The sequence below is a fragment of the Pieris napi genome, chromosome 9, assembly GCF_905475465.1.
Source record: "Pieris napi chromosome 9, ilPieNapi1.2, whole genome shotgun sequence".
Classification (NCBI taxonomy): Eukaryota; Metazoa; Arthropoda; class Insecta; order Lepidoptera; family Pieridae; genus Pieris; species Pieris napi.
In genome coordinates, this window is record NC_062242.1 from 9,295,567 (window position 1) to 9,318,939 (window position 23,373).

The 23,373-nt window shown below is 31.8% G+C and overlaps 2 protein-coding genes across 7 annotated transcripts in view; one reads left to right on the top strand and one right to left on the bottom strand.

The window, feature by feature from the left end:
* LOC125052267 (serine/threonine-protein kinase Genghis Khan) overlaps nt 1–10,853 on the top strand; it is a 49,807-nt gene extending 38,954 nt beyond the window's left edge. For all 5 annotated transcript variants that reach the window (XM_047652994.1, XM_047652996.1, XM_047652995.1 and 2 more), the window contains 9 exons: nt 633–725; nt 1,619–1,741; nt 2,322–2,421; nt 2,743–2,887; nt 7,111–7,186; nt 7,264–7,345; nt 7,950–8,094; nt 9,430–9,518; nt 9,947–10,853. In XM_047652994.1, the coding sequence (XP_047508950.1) occupies nt 633–725; nt 1,619–1,741; nt 2,322–2,421; nt 2,743–2,887; nt 7,111–7,186; nt 7,264–7,345; nt 7,950–8,094; nt 9,430–9,516 (851 nt within the window). In that variant the 3' untranslated portion in view covers nt 9,517–9,518; nt 9,947–10,853. The remainder of the gene's footprint in view (nt 1–632; nt 726–1,618; nt 1,742–2,321; nt 2,422–2,742; nt 2,888–7,110; nt 7,187–7,263; nt 7,346–7,949; nt 8,095–9,429; nt 9,519–9,946) is intronic.
* Nucleotides 10,854–15,213: 4,360 nt separating this feature from the next.
* Nucleotides 15,214–23,348, bottom strand: LOC125052237 (thioredoxin-2). 2 transcript variants are annotated; one of them, XM_047652925.1, is made up of 3 exons: nt 23,208–23,348; nt 19,579–19,756; nt 15,214–15,596 (listed from the first exon to the last, which is right to left on the bottom strand). In XM_047652925.1, the coding sequence occupies exons 2-3, from the start codon at nt 19,747–19,749 to the stop codon at nt 15,447–15,449; spliced, it is 321 nt and encodes a 106-aa protein (XP_047508881.1). In that variant the 5' UTR covers nt 19,750–19,756; nt 23,208–23,348; the 3' UTR covers nt 15,214–15,446. The 2 variants fall into 2 exon arrangements, with proteins under 2 accessions (XP_047508881.1, XP_047508882.1); XM_047652926.1 differs by lacking the exon at nt 23,208–23,348 and adding an exon at nt 21,068–21,089.
* Nucleotides 23,349–23,373: the final 25 nt, after the last annotated feature.

The following is a 23,373-nucleotide window of genomic DNA, read 5'->3' on the forward strand; positions in this document are numbered from 1 at the left end:
GAAAAATTTCGCATCGAATGGTGGCAGTTTCATGTCGATACGATCAGTGGTTTAAGCGTGAAAGAGCCTCAAACGAACACCATTTTCTTTTTATATATATAGATAGATAGATATTTGGTATTAAAAAAAAATTGGCCTTATAGGGTTGTTATATGGAGAGAAATGTCACAATGTATGGTCAAGAATGCAAAACTATATCAAGGAATTTTAAGTCAATCTCGTCTTGCGATGTCAAACTTCATATAGAATGGTTTGACAGCTCTCTCATAGATTCTAGTGACGTTCTTGAATACGGGTCTAAGACTTTGACGTTAACTCGAGTGACGTGCGATAATAATTTTGATAAATATAAATTTAATAAATTTAAATAATTTAAAAATAAATTTGTTTAAATGTATTATTTTTAATTTGTCAAAAATTAAATCAAATATAATTACTAATAAGAGTATCTTTAATAGTATGTCAAATAAGAATTTCTATTGCTTTTTTCATACAAAAATGAGATCAGTTTACTGAACAATTCCTGTTATATTATTTTGAATGCTGGCAATGCGGTTATTAAATTGTGTGATGTCTTTAGTAGTAGTATAGTAAAAAACGTACGGGGTATTTATAATAAGAATGTATTTCAGCTGTGAACGACACACATCTACTGATATTCACGACCTCGCATATTGACGTGTACGACGTTGAAACTGGAGATTGGGTGCAAACGATCAATATACGTAAGTTTATTGCTATTTTTAATTAATTTAATGTTTTTTAACGGGATGTAGTTCTAACATGCGTGCGTGAGAGGAACAAGGTCAATAAATAGTGATAGTTTATTTTGTTTGATCAATTTACTTAAATACCTCTTCCCTAACACAGAAGAGACTTTATTATAGAAATGTATGTACTTTAAGGGGGCGTCCATAAATTACGTGAGGTGTTTTTTAAATTTTCTGTACCTAATGGTGAGATGTCGTGAGATTTTATTCAACCCCCTCCCCCATCCCCCAATCTCACGTGAGATTTTTCAAAATCTTTTTGAGCTCCGAGAACTCAAAATAACACAGAATTCGTACTATTGAGCTCGAAGAATAATTTGTTGGGACTATATTTTCCATGGGATGCCGAACAACCTGCAAAACAGTTTCATTTTTATTTCTTACTTGAAGTTGCTGAACTATTCGTTCGCATAGATTCTCCAGGTACATTCTGTGTTCATTGAGGCAATGTAGCTTTTGTAAAGTAGTGATAGTTGAATGCCGATAAACAATTTCGCTATAAAATATTAACAATATTGTTCCATTATATTAACTTATAAGCGACTGCTAAAAATTAAAATAAATATTGTTGTGTAGGGACTGTTGTCCCTGAACTTAACTGTTCATTGGCCTTACCTAGAACCAATGAGAGTAGAACAAACCAGGAGATAAAATCCAATTAACTTAATATAAAATTAAGCTTTGAGTGATTTCATAATTTAAAAAGAAATCTAAAATTAAACTGTTTCTGTTTATTAATTCTTATCAAACAATTCGGTTAGACGTTTTGAGACAGATAACCTCTTTTGTGTTTTATTTCTTTTTATTTTCTGTTTATAATAATGCAAATAAAAATAAATATTTTTCAGCAAACGCAAGGCCCTTAGATGAAGGCGGATGGGTTTGTGCTGCGGGAGGAAGCGGAGGCAACGGGTTCCCATTCTCTACGGATACTACGCCGTATCTTGTCTATCTACGACCGCTCGTTACTCGTAAGTTAAATAATTACTAACTGTTATCTAATAAGTTCTATATATATTAGGTCTATAAGTTAGGGTAAACATATTGTTATTTTAAAATCACACATTTGAAAGTTTAAAATAAAAACAAACGCGTGACACTCGGGGACTGCCGCCGTAAAGCTATTGCATAGCATTTTTATCAACTTATGCAATTATAATTATTTATTTATTTTTTATTTATGCAGTATTTTTTTTCTTTGATATTAATTCAATCTACCAGACTCAGACTAACACGCCTATATAGTGTCTCACTCTAACGCGTACCGGCTGCACCGGCCGCGCGTACGCTACGTCACCGATCTCGTCAGAGAGATGTGAATACGCAGTATGCATTCTGTCCCGCTTTAACGCGAATTGGCCGCACCTATATTACGTCATCGTTTGTTAGGTTTTTATTTTCGTTACGGAAACATTCTATAGAAAGAATAGCTAACTAACGATGAACTATGACAATTTGACATTAACTTTCATATTAATTACTTTATTAACTAACAATATAAAATAAATTGTATAAGTATTATTTAAATTATATTTTCTTATAATTTTTCAGAGGGTCCCCTTAATCTCGAAACGGCTACGTATGGCAGTAACAAGCGACGGTATTCCGTGAGGGAACAATCTCACCAAGCGATCGAAGCTCATAATAGATTGTAAGTTATTTTATTTTTATCATTCTATGTAGAGTTTGAATTTTTTTTATTTGAAATATAAATTAAAATTAATTTTAAGGCATCTTCTTGATAGAGACAATTTTTCCGAAAATCAAACTTAAGCTCGCCACATATCTAAGCTGCAAGACTATTAATTTATCCCTACAGTACTTCTGTAGCTCAGTGGTTAACGCTAACAATTCGGTTAGAATAACCTTATTCAATTTTTTTTACCGAGAATCGAATTCCGGACTTGTAAGGACGCTATTTGCATTAATCACCTATGTATTTTTAATTTAAATTACCATTTTTTTCGTTTAGATCGGAGCGTCGTTCCCGTCTAATATCGGCGCCCACGAACTTCGCTCATGTGTCCCATATGGGCCCTGGAGATGGTATTCGCTCACAGAGGCTTCTAGATTTACCCACTACCTTGGAGACGGCTGATGATCATGATCATCATCAGGTAAATGATAGTAGAATTTAGTTGATTGACGGCTTTTAAAGTTTTTTTTTCTAAAATTAAATGACATACATACTTATATATGTCACCGTAAAATTGTAAAAACCGTTAGATTGTAATCTATCTCGCGAGATTGTAAACTGTCGAAAGATTGTGAACCTCAACGAACTGCTTACAAATTAACGTATTATTCGGTAGTTATATGAAATTGTTGGGAAGTAAAATTAATCTGTAATTGAACAAAGAAGTTTGAATGATAACTAAGTTAGTGTAGTACAATCTACCGAATACCGATAACCGATAACCGATAGATTACAATCTAACGGTGTTTACAATTTTACGTTAACATATACAAATGAAATAGCATTCGTTATAGCGAACAAAACTGACAGAAAAAAACATAAAATTCCTTATTTCACTGTTTTCAAAATATTTCTATTAAATAAGTATGAATGTTCATTCAAAAAAAGTGTATACAATAGAGAATGTAACGATAAAGTTTCGAAAGTTTCATTAGATGTAACGTCGACAAAATACGCGTTGCTGTTGATAAGGAGGGAGCTTGTAGTTTATTGTCTATCAGAATGCCAAATCGTAAAATGACTACTTTACGACTGATTTGAGCGCGACCGCCGCTGTGTGAGTTCGAAAAGTGAGTTACAGAATCGCAAGGCGGAGCTCCACCCAAACACATACAAAAAACATCATTGAAATCGGTCAAGCCATTTAAAAGGAGTTCAGTGACAGACACACGTACAGTAGAGTTATATATAAATTCAAATTCAAATTCAAAAATCATTTATTCACGTAGGTAACACAATGTACAGTGTACACTTGTGATTCGTCATTAAAGAAATAAATATTAATGCTTCTAATTTTACATTTACTGCCAGTTCTCAAATCAAGGGCGTAGAACGGAAGAGAAGAACTGGCAATAAACTCCGCCACTCTTTTAAATCGCCATGTTTTTTTTTTTTACATAAAGTTTGTAAGGAGCTGCAACCATATATATATATATATATATATATGTTCTATGTAAATGTTGATCTAGTAAGATATTAAAAGAAATGTTGATCCACCTTCTTGCAGTGTATAATTGGCTCTTTACAAATATAACTGATATACTTTGATCCGAATTAGAAATGGAAGGCTTGTTTGGGGATCTGCATCGGTCGCTTTGCAACATACTTGCCATCAAAAAATACATTAACATAATGTTTTTGTAGATCCGTAACGGTCGCAAATATTATACCGACGAGTCAAATGTGCATCCGTTTTATATGCGAAATCTTACTAACTAACGTTGATCCGAGGGCTTTTGACCTTGACCTTTTAGTCTTTTAACGATGAATATAATGACGACCCAGTCGTTCAGTTGAAAAAAATTGCAATAGAAAAGTAAAACAGTTACAAGAAAGAAACACACAAGTCAATAGTGGGGAAAGTAGCCAGAGCTTATCGACTAATGAGGGCGTAAGTGTACTCATAGAAGGAATTACGGATTTTGGAGGAGGTAAAGTTGAAAAAAGCGTTAATAATACGGCGAGAAAACGTAAGTGGTACCGAAGAAATGCATGTTTCTACTGTCAAGCAATTGTAACTATACATAATTATTTTAGACATCTTTTACGTAACCACGCAGATGAAATCGAAGTTCTTCAGTATAAAGCTATTAATGATACAGACCCTAAAATACAAAAGCTAAAACGACAGAAAATTACAGATAAATTGAGAAACAAGGGAATTTTTTTACACAATTCTAATAGCTTTGATCGGGACGCTCATTTAACCTTATTACCATCAAAACGAAGCAACCAGGGTACCTCTAGTCCGTCAACTTACGCTACTTGTAAAACATGCTTGGGTACATTTAAAAGATCTTCATTTTTCAGACATTTAAGAAATTGTAAAGCTTCTGAACATGTTCTTCCGTCACTTAAAAGAAAAGCATTGTTTAATCACAGCTTAACAATCGTTCCCAATACGGCGAACGCTTCGATTGAGCTAAAAGAAAAAAATACTGTCGCATCTTCGTTCTGATGAAATTTCATTAGTAGTTAAAAATGATCTATTAATCATAGCATACGGTGCTCGTCTCTTGAAGAAGAAAAAAGAACGACGAAGTTGTAAAGCGATTTTCTCCAAAATGAGAGATTTAGCTACTCTTTTAATTTTATTGCGGAAAAAAGACACAACTATTGAAAATCTCACTGACGCAATTGATCCTGAAAACAATTAAACATTTGTAAGTGCCATAAAAGAAATGTGTGGCTTTAATGAACAAACAGGCATGGTCAAACTAACTAAACTAACAAAAATAATGCGAGAAAACATAGATTTAAAAATAGCTTGCCGTGAAGATTTAAAAATGCCAAGCTCCAACCAATATTTATTTCCAAGACCTGGTACACAAGAACCTTTTGAGGGCGGTTAGTGTTTAGATATGATAAAAAACAGTGTAATTTGAAACGCCCCGAGATGATTACATCAACCGGAATGAGACATCATATTGCTACAATATCCCAAATTCATTCTAAACAAAATGATCATTATACTGAGCAATTGGCAGGATTTCTAGGGCATAATATATCAGTTCATGCACAAAATTATAGATTGCCTATGCAGGTACTCCAAACAGCTGTTGTAGGATCTCAACTCTTAGAATATGAAAATAAATTAATGGAGAAGAAGAGTAACATAATAGAAACGATTAGGTCTCAATCATACCAAGAAACTAAAAACTTTGAGGAAGAGACGCCATCTTCAAAAAATTTGGCAATAGAAAGCGACCAATCTAACATCTTACTTACAAACCCCAAAATATCTATCGAAACACCAGAAACTACAGTCAATAAGAACATGGACGATATAGAAATTGGAGACTATAATGAAGTAAACGATAAAAAACAAGACAATCATTACAACCAAGACCCTAAAAATAAAGACCCCAAAATTAAGCCAAACAGAAGCAACACAAAAAGAAAATGGTCAAGTAGTACAAGTGAAAGCGATGTTGATGATGATAAACAGATTCAGAAACGAAGTAAAACTAGACGAGCCAAAGAAAATAATATATATCATAAAGATTCTAAAAATAAAAATATCAATATTAAACCAAATAACAGAAAGACAAAAATAAAATGCCCAAGTTTAAGCGATAGTGATAGTGATAATCCAATTCAGAAACGAAAAAAAACAGTCATAGAAAGTGGTCGGATGAAGAGATACAATTAGTCAAAAAATATTTCCAATCATACATAAATAAAAAGATAAATCCAGGCAAAAACAAATGTATGGAAGTTTTAAATAAAGAACCTATTCTTCAAAATAGGACTTGGATGCAACTTAACACGTATGTTAACAATATTTATAAAAAAAGTAAATATATTTTAATGAAGATTCTGTGTGATACGTCAAGTTATATAAGAGTATATCGAGTATTGGTAGGACTGTTGCGAAGGCCAGTCTGAGGAAAGGCCAGACCTTTGTCAGTTAATCAACGGCCAAGCGGTAGCTAAACAACGCTACGGTGTCCATTATTTGCGGAGTAATAACAGGGCTTCGAGACTCTACATCTTATATCTCAGGGTTACTGAGTGCAATACAATATCACATACTCTGTATGACATAAAGCTGCTGGCATGTATGAAGCTAGCCACGAAGCTTAACATCGGGTAAGCGACAAGCGCGTGTCGTCATAAATTTCCTTACCATAAATATATATCATACCTATAAACATAAAAACTGAATAAATAAAGAAAAGTTACTGATTAGGTGGTCTTGCAATAAATTATAGGAATTAAACCATCCAAATACCTTAGGTAAGTCCAATAGGAGGACTTGCTGACTTCTGATTGGCCCATTTGAATCGGATCAACAACTATCGGAGTGGATTTGTATATTGGATCAACATTTCGGTTGCGTTTCCTAAACTTCAACGGAGTAAATCGTTGATCCGGTCGGAACCACATTTGTATGAAAAATATTATATTGGATCAACAAAAACCACCCGGATCAACATAGGTTTTCGGATCAACAAAGTGCTCGCGATATAGCACGCATGATCAACAATTGACGGATTGATATAACTATATATATGTAAGCTATCCTATCTTTTAAGTTAGATCAAACTGCATCGGTTAAGTAGTTTAGGAGTCCATAGCGGACATACAACGTGACACGTAATTTATATATTAATATAATTATAAGATTGTTTTTTTTTATAGATGATGTACAGCAGTAGAGACAGCAGCAAACGGACTTCACCGCTTACAGTATCACATCCCACTGGGTCATATAATGGTATGGCTTCTAAATTAACTTAATTACTGACAATTTGTTTTTCACAATACTTGTGTAACTTCATTGTTTGTTTATAGGTTCATGGCGGTCGGGAAGATCGAGAGATCCGCCCACAGAAGCCCCCCCTTCCCCGCCGCTCTCACATCGCCCTATGGATAGGTGAGGATATATCTTCATATAATTTATATAATCTCATTCGGTAATATTCTAATTCTGAAATGAAATACAGACTTTTATTGGCATATTTTATTTAAATACTTCTTTAAGAAAATTAAATTAAAGCATTATTCTCCTAACAAAACAATGCTTTAAAATATTTTTTTATTATTATTAAAGTACAATGTGTCCCGACTAAGGAGGTTTCAATTCAATTTAAGTATACCTAATCTGTGGTGAGTGCAGAAAAATGCATTAAATATATATTCACAATATTTTTACCATCCATATGTTTACTTGTCCACAAATTCTTATAGGTACCTATATATTTTAAAGATAACTATTTAATTACATTATGAAACTACTTTAGAAATTACAGTCTATCAAATCGTCATTGATTTAGTTCGATTGTGTTTTTTTTTTAATATTAAGTAATTGATATATGAGTAATAAGTATGAAGAAATCTATTTCTCTTCCAAGAAAGTGTACTATTTTCTTAAGGACTCAAGGAACAGTCGAAGTTTTATCAAAATCGGTTCAGTAGTTTTGAGACATTTTCTAAATGATTTTTCTTAAAAGAAATTGATGTATTCTTGAAATTTGTAGATCCGTGGGCGGTGGATCTGCGGGCAGCGGATCTCTGCTGGAGAGATCCATCACGCCCCTCAGTTTGGGCAGCATGAGCTCGCTTCACGATGTACTTAAGGTACACTGGTCGAAATTCGATCGTAACCCTAATATTAACATTGATGTGAGTTGATTTATCGCGCGAAATTATCGATTTTTTATAAATTAAAATCCCAAATATACGTTTGACTTTTGCTTTTGCATGGAGAGATAACTCGGAAGAAGTATGTATGTAATAAATTAGACTTAAAAAAATCCTCCAATGTTCAACAAAGTTCAGCTCAAAGTACTGGTTTGCCTAATAGACCAGGGTCGATAATTTTTGAAACCAAAAAAAATTACAGTAGGATGAAACCCATTAGGAAAGCAGGGGAATATGATCAAAATGAAAGGAAAAATAAATTACGGTCGATCCGAGTTCGGGAAGTGGGAGGGGGTGAGTTTTTAAGGGTGAAAAATTGTTTATCTTGATTTCCGGCAAAACTACAAGTCCTATGGAAAAAAGTTAAATGGCAAAGTTGTAGGTCATAAAAAGATCTACAACTTTTGTATTTGCAATTTTTTCACATAACCTCAAAATTTAGGTGAAAAAATAAAAATACCAAGTTTTTGGTTTTTTATTTATCTTTTTCAAAAATTATTATTATGTCCCAAATATACTGTAATTTATTTGATTAAAAATATTTATTTTTTCGCCTCATTTTAACATAATATCAAAAAAGCACCCTAATTTTCAATCGAAAATTCTGACGTCAAAATTTCAGCTTTTTTCAAAAAGTTTGGGGGCTTTCAGTTCGTTGAAATCTCTACTTTCCTATGGTAAAAAAAAATATAAATATTACAATAGTAAATCTTCTCAGAAAATGCAAAAAATCGTATGCAGTAACGCCCAGACCCGTCATCTTCTAATATTATCCTCCCTTTCCAATAGGTTTCATCCTACTATTATTTATTTCACTTTTTATTTATTTTAAAGGCTATCTGCACTGGTCTATAAGGTTTTCGTTGGGTATTGTGGTCATTAAAAAAATGTGAATATGACGTATAACCTGAAGGGTTCGATTCCCGACAGTACAATACATGTTTATAATTAGTTATAAAAAGGTTTAGGTTCTATGTTTTCTTGTTTTGTTTATATTATGTTTTTAGTTAAATTTTTATATTAGTAAATTTTCTATTGTATTAGTATTAAATTACTGTAAAAATAGGAAATAAGGAAATAAATAAATGTTATTCGCGGAATAAATGATAATTGAAATCGACTGAGAAATGTATTTATTCTGTAAACATTGAGGGCTAAAGGAGTTTAAATAAGTTCCTATTACTTAAACATAGGTGACATAAAATTAATAAAGAATTACTTTTTCTTTCTATAATCCAAAGTTATTTAGTAAGAATCATTATTTTTTGGTGTAGATAATTGTTCGAATATTTTGTATTAATCTAAATCGTGTTGCAGGTGGGAACTGAGAGTATGGAGGGAGGTCAGTCTGACAGCAGCTGTGCCGCTTCGCCCACTCACGCGCATCACGGACATGATACATGATCGTATGTATTAGACCTCACTTTTGACACTCTTTCAATATTTTTATAGGGTAGATACAAAATTATTTACTGACGAATTTAATACAAAAAAATCTGAAAATTTATAAAAAAAAATATTTCGTACTAAACGTGTTTGTAAGATTATAAAATGTTTTTATATTATATTGCGGCTTCATCCGTGGAGTTCTTTTCTTCCTTCCAGGACTAATTTATTTTCAGTTCGAACCCGTGTTCCTTAAAATCGATCCTAAGATGGCGCGTTCACGAAAGTTTTTGCAACATTTTTGATTGAGGCTCTGCTCCTATCACGTTGATAAAGCCTATTTTACTCCCTGTTGTAGCTGAATATTTAATTTTATTATTAATTAACTGACAAAAATCTAATCTTTCTTTACAATATTAGTGTAGATTTTTAAACTTTGTATTTGTAGGAGCCAACTAGACGCGTATTGGGGCGTCGATCTCTCGAAGCTGTACGCTTGCTTCTGCTGACGTTACGACGGTGACGTCACTCGCTTATAAACCTTTAGGAGATTATAATCGAACCTAAAACGTTGCCATGACAACTCATATAAATCTCTATAGCGAATGAACTCGCATATTGACAATACTCTTAAAAGAGAGATGTGTGTGTCTCTCTCGCACGTATTAACTTCAAATTATAAATATCAGTCTTATGCTATGTTTAAAATTAATGTCTATTGCTAAATGATATAAATTGAGTATTGTATTGCTAATTATCTAACATATACGGCAGATTCTGCTATTTTTACTGTGAAAACCAAATTCTATAAGATTTGATCGGCCTTATCACGTCGACTAAAAATAGTAGTATCATGAGAACGGTGTTTATTAACAGCCATAACTACAAACAATACTATGTTTAGTCCATGTTTTATAATAAGGTCGTACCTATACGTGATCTTTTAGCATTTCAAAATTGACGAAACACCATCACAGAATTGAAAATAATTACGTATTTAAGTGTAAGTTTTGAATTTGACAATTTTTAATAGACATTTTACAATGAATTAATTGGATATGATTTTTGTGTATATGTACAATAGTTTAATTTACTTTTGTATATTCTTTACTATTTAAAAACTATTTATTTACATCGTGTGTTATTTTTAGTTTAGTCCAAGATTATTCGTAATTTATTCGTCTGTATTAAGAACCGAGGTGCTATGCTGTTGTACTAAAATTACTTATTTAGTTTGACTTAATATTTGCTTTGGACCCATAGACATTTCGCTAGATTTCCATATAAAAGGCTTGTCTATGCTAGGCGATTCCCATTCTTTTGTTTCACGTATTCAGAGGTTCTTAGATTTGACATTATAGGCTATAGCACCTAAACTATTTAAGTAATCAGTTGATTGCACTAGTAATATACGAGTTTTGTAAGCTAGCTTATACATTTTTTCTCGTGTGCATTTTTGAGTGAACAGTGGCGCTACAATCTTTTAGGTCTGGGCCTCAGATGGGTGTCTGTTTCGTGATTATTTATTTTTCTTAATAGTTAAGTAGGTGATCCAATGTCTGACACACGCTTTTTTGTGTCTAAGGCATGCCGATTTCCTCTGATTCACCTTCACCTTACGTACGTCTTAAATGGGCACATGAACTGATAGCCCATTCGTGCCCAGGTATCGAACCTAAGACCCTAGGGAGTCGCACGTTGAGACTAGGCCAACACTTCTCAATTGTCACAAATCACCAATAGTTTAATATGTATTGTTAGCTGTAAGTTTAAAAATATACTTCGGTAATATTTATAATTATGTTATAATAGTTAAGTTTGGTACAACAGAATTGCTACTAATTAACAGTTACCTACTAATTACTAACCCCACCTAAATCAATGATATATCTTGGACGTATTGCATAATATTTTCTATATTGGTTCCTAAGTGTACAAGAGTTAATAGTAATATAAATATAATCCATACTTTTGTGGTCTTCATGATGTAAAGAGGCGACGAACCATATACAAAATGATTGCTAGAGAAATAAAAACTTTTATTCCCTAAGAAAATCTAGCGTAACATAAAAGCTAAAACAGGCCCATTTTTAGGGTTGGTCTTGCTTTAATAGCCCTACACTAAGACGGGGTAGTTCTACCAAAAAGCATAACATCGTAAAAAAACTATATCGCAATTATAAAAAAAAATTGTTCGTGTAAATTATAATCACGCATCGCAATCTCAATGTGCCCACTATACTACTGGGAGACAATAACAAAATATGGTTTTTATTTATATTATTATAATTATAATGAAATTATATTTAAAAGCGTGTGGCGATTCGAAAGTATTAAAAAATTTCAACACAATTTTAATCTTTCAATTGGTATTTTTCTATTAGGCTTAATTGGTTTTAAGAAAAATATTTTCGAATTGTCCGCACGAGTGTAACCTTCCAATGACTCGATAATAATGTTTAGTATAGACTATCGAATGTGGCTTCTAGGTCAATTAGTCTCTTATATTCTCTAATATAACCGAAATGTGTAAAAAATTATTCATGACACTGTTGCGTTGTCGTTTCCCCCGGAAGGTTTAGGCTGAATATTTACTTCACCGTCTCATTATTTATCCATCGTGGATGTAAAAAACACCATAGATAAAAGAAATATGTATACTGTATAGTTGTTTCGTAAGCAATTAAATGGAATTGATTAGATTTTCTCATTTACAACGCAACAGTCGTAGTGTAAATTTATATTCAATTATAAATCGCTAGTAAAGTAATTAAAGTTATACATGCTTGAATTTTAAGAAAGTTTATTCCGTATCTAAATATGTATTCATTATCCAGCTTTTTTTAAACTTTATAAAGGTGTACCCCAATTTTCAACTAATTAAAGTAGTGATTTATTTAAAATATTTAACGTGAACTAAGACAGTGAGACTGTCTACGCTTCCATGGTAACCAAATAAGGTGAACGGTAACCAAAATAGAGAAAAAAAACAATGAAGAATTTGGTCAAATTAAAACATACCAGTACTTTTTACATGAATTGGTACTTGTATTGTAATCTTTTGTATTCAAAATAATGAACTATTAATGCTTTAAGCTCGTGGACAATTTATTTCCTTAATATATATAGGCTATTAGCGGTTTAGTTCCAAAACAATATATAATAAAGCACTGCCACTTTCTTTTGTATATTGAGTACAAAAATCTTCACCTTCTATTTCGTAATTTCATGATCTAATGTCATCTCATATAGCACGACTGTCAGTTGTCAATTATGTCCAATTTATTTGATATATTTACTTATAATTAATTGAAAATTTGTATGTGTTAGCTTAATTTTATTCACAAAAGAATTATCTCAGTAATGTATGTGATTATGTAATATGTTAGCCGGTAAATGTATTATAATTATTTTTAATGATCTAGTCCTTTTTGTTTACTTTTTGTGACGTAAGCGTGTCCATATAAGGTTTTATCGTTTGTCAATGTCATTTCTATTATTAAATATTTGGGTTAAAACTGTCAAAACCACCGAATGTCTAATAATAGAATTGAAGTTGGCAAATGTAGAAAAATGAGATTTTAGATAGGCTAACGCCATCTTGTTTAATGCATTATAAACAAAATGGCTACCTGCTTGTGGGTTTTGTACGATTTTTTCATACATTTTACTCGTTTTCAAATCGACGTGTATCCAAAGATATGTGTAATCATTATGATTAAATTGTATCGATTATTATTTTAGTGAAATTAGTTTGTTTATAAAATTGTATCGAAAAGAACTGAACTATATATAATGTATTCGTGTAACTTGCATGGGATCTTTATTGTATTATATAAACATTCCTGATTATACTCAGTATTTTATTCTATTCGGAAAACGTAAGTTACGCAAACTTGACGACAAAAAAATCATTAACAAATTTCAAATGTAAGAAATTTTTATTATAAATTATACTCGGTGAAAAATTGTATACTTTTTGTATTCCTATGTACTTTTGCACTTCTGTTTCGTAGGTACATTATGCTTTTACCTTAAAGGATTTTACATTACTTTTAATTATTATATAGTTATGACCAAAATTATTAATACATTTCAACTCATGAGGCTAATAAAAATCGGAAATGATGTTTGATCTCAAAAGAGGTATTGAAAAGTAAGTAAAGTCCTTTAATAATCTGATTTATTCAACGAAATGCAAACTATATTTAAAGGAAGAAGTCCAAAATATTATTTCTTTCGATAACGAAATTGCTTTTAAACAACTAATTATAAAGATGACGTAAAATGCGGGTCGCATCATCAAAAATGAGTAATGCATTTCGTGTAATCTGTGCTAACTTAGCGTGCTTTTACTAATTTTAATCAATTTTCTTGTGTTTCTGAATGTGTTCAAAGTAGAAAAAAGCATATGTCAAGAAAATTGGCTATCTTCACTAGTGATTTGTTTCCTAGACAGATTTGAGATAGAACAGTTTTTAGTACTTTGTTGATCGCCCGATACCTATTTTGAACTATTGGTTGTATTAACTAAATTAATTTGTTAAATATAGGTATCATTGTGCTAACTTATTGTAATAGATTGTTCAACTATCTTCCATGTATCCTGCTATAACTAAATTATTATTTAGATTGCAATTATGTGAAATCTCAATACTTAATGTACATACATGAATAAAGAAATTTGAAGGATTGGTTTGTTTTATTTATTACTGCCTTTAATTTAGCTTTCATTATTTTTTTTCTAGTTATCTAGTAATAATGTAGTTAAAAAATGTCTGCGATGGTGGGACCAATATACGGTAGAAATGGTTAGGCTAAGATGGGGAGGGACGGTTAAAGAAGGGAGTTATTGTAAGGCGGTTGAAAATCGAGTTGTGGTAAAGTTCAAGGAAGTGTAAACACAGAAACATCGTTTCGGTCAAACTAAGTCTGGATTACAGATTTTTTATTTATCGGCGAAGCCTAACAAAAATGTAATAATTCATTCATCGCAAAAAACATATTTAGGTCTAAAGATAATATTTAAAAAATTAATAATAATATTAAAAACGACTACGTTATTACTGCATCAAAGTTCATCTCGTACCAATATTCCTCGCTGGCGTATTCGAAAACAAAAATGAGGCAGACCCAGGCCACTGATATTTCGAAAGCAGACCATTTGAATTTTTTGAATGTTATTTTTTTTTTTACGTACATGTTTTTTTCGGATCGGAATTCATTTCGTTCGCTACGAGTACCTACCTACTGTGATTAAATGCAGAGTCCTGGACGTCTGCCTTATAGATTTTCTTTCTTATTACGTAGGACTTGGATGTTATCAATATCTGACGCGCTGGAGTATGCCCATGGCAGTTTTTTTTACATTCTTGAAAGTCCATAGCCGGGGGGAGCGGCTATAGACCGATGAAAAGGTTTTTTTTATATATAACATTTTTTTCTTGTAATTATCTAAGCTCCGCAACCCAATAGGTCTCTATGACGCTCGAGTAAATCCCCATTTAGCATCGTGGGCTCCTCTACTAATAGGCTTAGCCCAAGTTTGACTGCGATGGTCTCTAAATATAAATATGAACGTGGTGGATTTTGACAGGAGTATGTCAAAATCCATACCAATCCTGTCTGTCTCATTTTTCTTCCCGTTTATAAATTTCTATAAATTTTAGCCGAACAGGTAAATGGGTAAATCGGCTCTTAAAAAAAAACAAAACACAAATTTAAATATATTTATTGAAGTAACAATACTTTAACGTAATTAATGAAAAATTCGACAAACGCAATGGCTCTTGTGCAAAACATTTAAGACACTTTGTGATGTTATGGGGTTTCGTAAATGCGTATAAATACTAAATCTTTTGAAGCATAAATGCCAAATTGTGTGGTAACAAAAAATATATTATTTTTTAAGAAATTTCGCCCGCCCGGGGCATTTGGTCGGCATTTTTTTACTTAAGCTTAAGAATGGTGTTTCTTAGTTTGTCGGCGTTGGCGCCGGAGAACTCGTCAAGCTTCTTGGAACTCTTCACGAAAACAAAGGTGGGCATAGAGTTGATGTTGTACTCTGTGGCGATATCCTCACATTCGTCAACGTCCACCTTAAAAAAAAAACAAAAAAAAATTGAAGAAATACCTTGCGATATAACTTTTACTTCTATAATATATTAAGTCAAATGTAGCACTGTATGTACGAGACACTAACACGACCTAGAGTTGACCTGCTGGATAATGACTATAAAGAGAAAATATAATAAATCATGCATTTGAAACTTAGGCAAAAATAATCGGTGAATCAGATCATGAGCTTATTAAAATGGCGTGTAGAATACAACGCGTATAAAACAATTCTACTGCGCTAAATTTAAATTGCTCAATTGTTATGGCGCGTCTAAACGGGCCATGTTTTGCTGCAATTGATGGCTGCAACACTGTGGCCGGCAACATTGCAAACAATAGCAGCCACACTTTGCAATATTGCAGTAATGTCCCGGCCATATAGCCAAACATGTTTTGTATAGCCACATATTTCCGATGATCGGGGCAACATCGGAAATATGTGGCTATATATAGGGTGGCCGGACGATCGCTAGGCTATCGAATTCAACTGCAATATTGCACAGCCAGTTCTCTTGTTGTTTCAGTCACTCTCTTTGTTATGGCATAGTGTATCCTTTTCTACGCGACATGACGTTTGCTTTGAGTGAAGTGTACCTGTTGCTTTATTCTGTGTTTTGCGATCTGGGGGCCTACCATGAACTTTCTTAAAACAATCCAGTTGAGATGCAGTTGAGTTTAGGTACCTAAAGTCAATAGCATTTTTTCGTACCATGACCGCCTATAAGCTGAATCGTATTAGCATCGCAAGACCGAATGAAAGAACGATAATTTTGTTTGTGGTTTCTATGTAAGTTTAGAAATTTAACTGTCAAACTTACTTCGACAGATGTTTCTATAAAAATAAATAAAATATAAAATTATTTTAAATATTTCATCAATTACAATAAGCTATTATGTCTTAATATATATATTTATTTAATATAAAACTATTCTTTTGATATATTTTAAATGTAAAGTTTTCTGGTTCTGTGCAGTTGACACTTATTATTTTTAAACGTTTCCTTCAAATTTTGATAGGAGCTTTCAATATATTTGGTGTTTACAAAATTTCGGTTTCATAAAATATATAGTTTTACAAATTGTTTAACTTATAAAATAATATGATGGGGTAAGTATTGTTCAAAAATTGGTTTATTAAAAATAAATATCTATATCGAAGTGAATTCCTGATATTAAACTCTTTGCATAAGATATTACAATCAACCTATTACTCGAAAATCATATAATAATGATAAAAATTGATTTCTTAAAATTGTACAAATTCAGTTTATACGTTAACTAATTCATATAATATAAATAATTATATTTTCTTTACAGCTTAAACCTGACAAACTCGCTGAATTGAGAGAATGAAATATATAAATGAATATACATATGTTTATATCCAATTGAACATTGCCTGATTCAAGACAAGACATCTTTTTCTATCTTGATGGAGTCATCCTAACTAAATAAATACTGTTATTACAATACTTTCAAATGGCTTATTATTTACACATTATAAATTTGAGAAACACCTGTGTTTTTTAAAGAAAAAGCAGAGGAGAATATTACAATTCATGAACATAATGAGGAAAAATTTAATTATAATAAATATCTACTAGTGATATGGCATTATTATTTATTGTAAATATGATATATTGGGGAATTATGTTTTTGTTAGACATGCCTAAATAATTAATTGAATATTATTGAGCCATGTGCAATTATTTGTAGGTACACTGAAATCTTCAAATGAGTCAAAGTAGTTAATCTATAATAAATTATAAACTCAATATCTACGAAGTCGGTAGAAGGGCATTGCCGTCTTGTTTCTCATCTCCGTCGATATTTTAATAATTTATTTATTATCACACTCTCTAAACTCAAAATACCCCAAAATATAAAATTATATTTTTTTACATATATTAGCCATAGTAGATAAATCTTATTATTTTAACTTTATTAACAAGTTTTAATAAAAATATTGAATTTTATAGGTTCTAAACTATTATTTGGACATTTCGATACAAAAAAGTTGAACAAAAAGTAACTTTTTTAGAATCGCTTATTCTGTCATAGTTGGAAGGCGCAACTGTCAAATTGCGGTTCAGCCGAGCGGTCATGGTACGGATTTTCATACAAATTGAACGAACGAAATCTGATAATCGCTAAGGTCACGTGGGAACATAAACTGTCTCGTTTTTTCGATGTCATGGTACGAATTAGCGATGCAACTCAGTTGTAGGTTGTCAATAGGCTCGCAATAAGAGCTCATGGTAGGCCCCCAGCTGTATTTGACGTTAAATTAAATATTTATTAAAATTTAGGCTACTACGTAAAAATGACTGCTACGCGGTCTAACGAGAAAATTACTGATTTCATTAATGAAGTACATTTATACCCTGAGTTGTGGGATATAAAAACCGTCATATACAAAGATAGGAATGCTAAAAAAGATGCATGGAATGAAATCGCTGAAAAGTTTGGCATTCTTGTGTGGTAAATTTCTTGAATAATTTAATATCAAGGCTTATTTCAAGACTCAAATTGTCTACAGTTTCACGCCTATTTAAGTAAGGTTGAATCCACAATCTCTTCTTTTTCTGTTTCTTTTTTAAAACAATAAAAGCTGCTGCGATCAGTGTGATTTCGTCAGCCATTGTTGCCGGTTTGTGTGGCCCGTTTAGGAGTCTGCATCACGGGCCATACTATTGCAGACATATTGCAACACATTGCCCAGCCATAGATTGTTCGGCCATCAGCTGCATTAAAATATTTTTCTAATGGCCGGACAATTAGTGGCCAACAGTGCAGCCATCAATTGCAGCAAAACATGGCCCGTTTAGACGCGCCATTACATACTGTACGGCCACTATACTAGAATTGACATATGAAGTTGATTGCATCAATGCAATGCTTATATTAAACATGACTCAATCGTCCGGATGACGAAATAATAACTATTTTTAATTTCGTTTATCGCTAATGCCCTGGCGACTGATATTTGCAAGTACATGCGAGTAACACGCCGAAATATATTTTTGTATGTTTGCATTTTCTTTATCGTATTAAATTTTATAATCTAAGCAATTTTGTAACATGTTATCATTATGTAATTAACGCTTACGTTATATAGGAACTGCTGAACTCATAGAAATATCGGCTAGTATCTTAAATGTAGGGACGATATCGAAAAGATATGACGTTTAATTCCTCCTTAAAGAATGTTGTTGCCACCCAAATATGATATCGCAAAATGTGATTTTTTTATTGAGTTTCTACAACTAGCCAATATGCTTGACCTATAAACGCACATTATCAAGTGTAACTAATTTATCTAAATTCTATCTTATAGATAAGAATTCTATGATAACATACGACAGCATACATATTTTTCGAATTATAATGTATGTAGTTATGATTATTACGAGGTTAATTACCAACCCAAAAATTTTAAGTCGTAAAATTTACCTCGACTAAATGGTTTATAAAACCCAAAAGGCCAGTCTATCAAGTAATGTTAACTACGTTCATATTAATTCATAGTTAAGGCCATGAAGACTATAAGTGAAACTATAAATGAAAGACTTTAGCTAAATAAATATTTATATAACTTAGAAGCCGACAAAAATCTATTGATTAGGCATAACTGGGTCACCGCGAGTCGGTAATTACTAAACCATTCCCATTTCCCTCTCGCAACTTATCAAAATGGTTATTACCACAAAAAAGATAAACACCTAGAAACTGCATATGTTGGCAAAAAATAATTTACTAATATATGCGTAAGAGAGTTTTACGACAAAACTATGCTAAATTATGTATTATATAATAAAATTGTATCTCTAATTTCGTCTGTTTTACGCGAGTACTGTTTATTTAACTCAAAAAATAAATTTACTGCATTCCATTTAACATTATTTTTCAATCAACGGGATATAAAATACAACAATCCTATTTATATATTAAATGCAATTATACCTTCAGAACAACAAGTGAATCGGCCATCTCGTTGGCAATCTCCTCTAGTTTAGGGCCAATGACCTTGCAAGGTCCGCACCAGGTGGCCATGAAGTCGATCACCACCAGCTTTTCTCCAGCCTCAGTGAGCCTGGTCTTCAGGTCGTCGGAATCTTTGATGTGGATGGCCATTTTGTGACTGAAATATTTTTTTTAAAGTATTAGATTCACCGTGAAGATTCAGGGATTTGCGTGCGCGCCTATCTTACAAAACGAAGTCCGAAAATTGAAATAACACTGACAAGACAACCTTTGGGGTTAAAACAGGATGACATGTCGGTTGTTTAATAGGCAGATATTTTATAATAGTAGTTTATGCAACTGTCATATAATAGAGGGTATTAAAACATGAGTGTAGTTTTAAATAAGATTACACGAGTGTTTTAATACCTAATTATATGCAGTTGCATACACTACTTTATTTAATCTCATGACTATAGGTAGGTAGCATTTAACATTAAATAAAATGTAATATAAAAGAAATAAAAGTCTGTTATTGGTCTATTGGTTCGGAACCAGCGCGCTCACCACAGATAATGTGTACTGAAATTGAATTGAAACCTCCTTGGTCGGGACACATTGTACTTTAATAATTAAAAAATTGTTATAAAGCATTATTTTTTTAGGAGAATAATGCTTTAATTTAATTTCTTAATTTTAAAAAAGAATTATGTAAATAAAATATGCCATTAAAAGTCTGTATTTCATTTCATAATTAGAATATTACCGAAAGAGATTATATAAACGTTTTTAATTCTACTATTTCATTAAATAACATATTTCAACTGCCGCCCATATATCGAAAGAAATTTTGCTACTATAAAAATACTACACATGCAAAATATATTGCGTCATACATAAAGCATCATGTATAAGCAATCAGAAGTCATTTTTATCACAAAATGACAAAGAAATAATAATAATTGTAACAAGTACACATTTATCGTCAGAGGCCCTCGATATTGACCTTCACAAAACCGGAATAAATCGAGACAAGGTGAATTCATGAATCAACTTAGCGTAAAATATACGTGCATCGTAAACGCAGGATCCTCTTCGCAGTACTATTAAGATTAATAAGGTAAAAGCTAACAAAACTTGAGAAAATGTAAGGAGAAAGGTGTCCTAAATACTAAATAGTCCTTCTCACTACAAGTTATACCTATACATAAAGTATAGCTGAATAAATTCATTCAATATAAAGTTAATTTGACATATTGCGGTGTGGAAATCCCCAGTTTAAATTACGAGGAAGTAGGTAATAAAATTTATTTTATACGCCAAATAAAAGGTTTTCATACTTGGTCCTACACAACTATATATATATCAGCAAGAGTTCTTAACATATGGTTTCCATACAAAAAAAAAACAGAAAAACCTACCTGAGCAATGGGATTCTACTTCGCAAAACAAATACAAGCTGTGACGTCTTTAATAAAATAATTCTTACCTAGATTTATTTTCTTAATAGTAATAATTTACACAAACACTGGTGTTCGCCACGACTGACAATTGACAACTGAATTCAGCTAAACTGTGTTGACTGAGGAAATTCAAGCTGACGAAATAAAAAGCCTCGTCATTGGGCATAGAGGATGAAGTAATGATGACGTCAGCTTTTCAGCAACTATCGTACGGCGTTAACGAATGACTAACAATATTTAATAGAGACTTGTGCAAATTTAAAAACAATCAAGTCATTTTGGCGACTAATTAAATTATTATTAATATTTGCAATGTATTTTTTTAAACTATTAATCCAATGTTATTCTTGTTCTTAATTCCTTTTAATAGCGAGTTTACATCACATTTTATTTTTATTTAGTCATCAACATCAATTTTAATGGAAGAAAAAAAATTACTCCCATATAAAGGACGTAGAGTGGGCTTGATTTTGGTTTATGATAAATTGTTATGAACTGCAAACCAACAAAATGTACAATAAAATTATTGCAATATTATTTTAAGAAAGTTTAGGCGCTTGTTACCAGGCACACAGACTGTATTCAAGGATAATATTATGTCTTTAATGCTAAAGCTTTACAAGGCACTGATCTCAGAAACAGGTTCGAATTAAAAAAGTATGTTTGACATGGAAATTGCATTGATCAAAATAGTTACATAAATCCAATTGAAGTATGGTCAAATAATGTTGCTAAAAATTAAAAATTCCAAAAAAAGCTAATTGCTATGTTTGACAAAATGTCTCCCAATATGATTTCAATGCTTTAGAATTTAGATGAAGAAGCACAATTGCATTCTGAAGTGCAATGCATCTCAAATTAAAGCAGGCAAAACCATGGGCTACAAGTATCCTTTATCTACATATCCTATTAATAGCAAATGTCATACATATTTTTTAAGACTACTATTTATCTTGATTTATAACAAATTTGTACTGTCATCATTATCAAAGCAAAGACTCATTGTATCCTTATATCATAGTTGTTTACTTTACAAGTTCATTTACAAGAGAATTTGGTTGCAGATTCTATTCAACAGAGAAACGGCTAACAATGCACACCTATGTTTCTTGTCTTGTCTAAGGACAGTGTATCAAACACTCTGTTCACAATTAATTTTTCTGTCTACATGCACAAATTATAATTGCTCTTATGGTACAAATGTGATGATTGTGAGTATACCAGCAAGTCAGCAAGCATAACAAAAACAATGTGTGTCAGGCACAGAAGGCTGATCACCATCTAGCCTATGAAGAAAATAAATAAAACTGAGGCAAAGACCAATTGTAGCGTTCATGGTTTCTTGTGTATTTAATCAATAACAATATGCAATTGCATTTAAAATAGTGCAATTACAGCGATATATTGCTGATGAATAGTTGGTGTGTATAATTTCTCAAATGAATATAATGTCAATCGAGAAGCCTTACTTAACTATTATTGTAATTTTTGTATATAGTAAATTAAATTATTTGTGGTATTTTCAAGAATTTTTCTAGGTGTGATAATGCAGTAAAAATATACATGTTTTTAATAAAGGTAATTATTATATTTTCCTTGATTACTTGTATTGTTATACTGTAGTCTTAGCTCATCTTTGTATTGATTGCATAATTGCAATAATTTTTTTCCTTGGCTAATTAGTTCTCAAAGAAATCACAAAATTAATTATGTTTTAAGTGAACTTAACTTTATATATGTACCATTGTTGGTTGTAATCTATTAGCCACATAAGAATATACTAGGTGTGTCTAACAGTAGATAATAGGTATGTACAATGTAGTACATAAGATGTAGGTATGCGGTTTATGACTCACTCTAGGTTTACCTACCTAATACCGACTTAAATATACAAATACCCAACATCAAGTATTAGAAGTATTGTTATTCCATTAGGAATTAATAGTGATATTCTTTATAAAAGTAAAAATCGCAAATTAACAAACATTTTCAAATCAAATAAAAAATATCCAATATGACTAAGATCGAAGTTTCAACGCATACAACAAGGTCATTTTTTATCACGAAAGAGTTTGGACGTGTCAAATGCAGCATTATAGTAATGGTATTAACATTTCTTATAAGTAAAATATACACTAAAACATTATTTTAAGTAAAAATACTCACCAATAAAAATTCAATCAATTTCTCGTAACAGGAGAAGCACGCGGCGAAATAGGACAATCAATGCAAATGCAAATTGTAATTTGAAAATTGTAGAGCAGCAGACTAATGACAGGTATTGTTAACTGTCAAACAAGTTCTTATTTCTATTAAATACTACAAAATATTA

Bases quoted from the DNA above. Each gene is read 5' to 3' on its own strand.
- LOC125052237 (XM_047652925.1), bottom strand. From the start codon at position 19,749: ATGGCCATCCACATCAAAGATTCCGACGACCTGAAGACCAGGCTCACT. The intron at 15,597-19,578 runs GTATAATTGCAT...TTTTTTTTTAAG, and splicing joins ATTCACTTGTTGTTCTGAAG to GTGGACGTTGACGAATGTGA.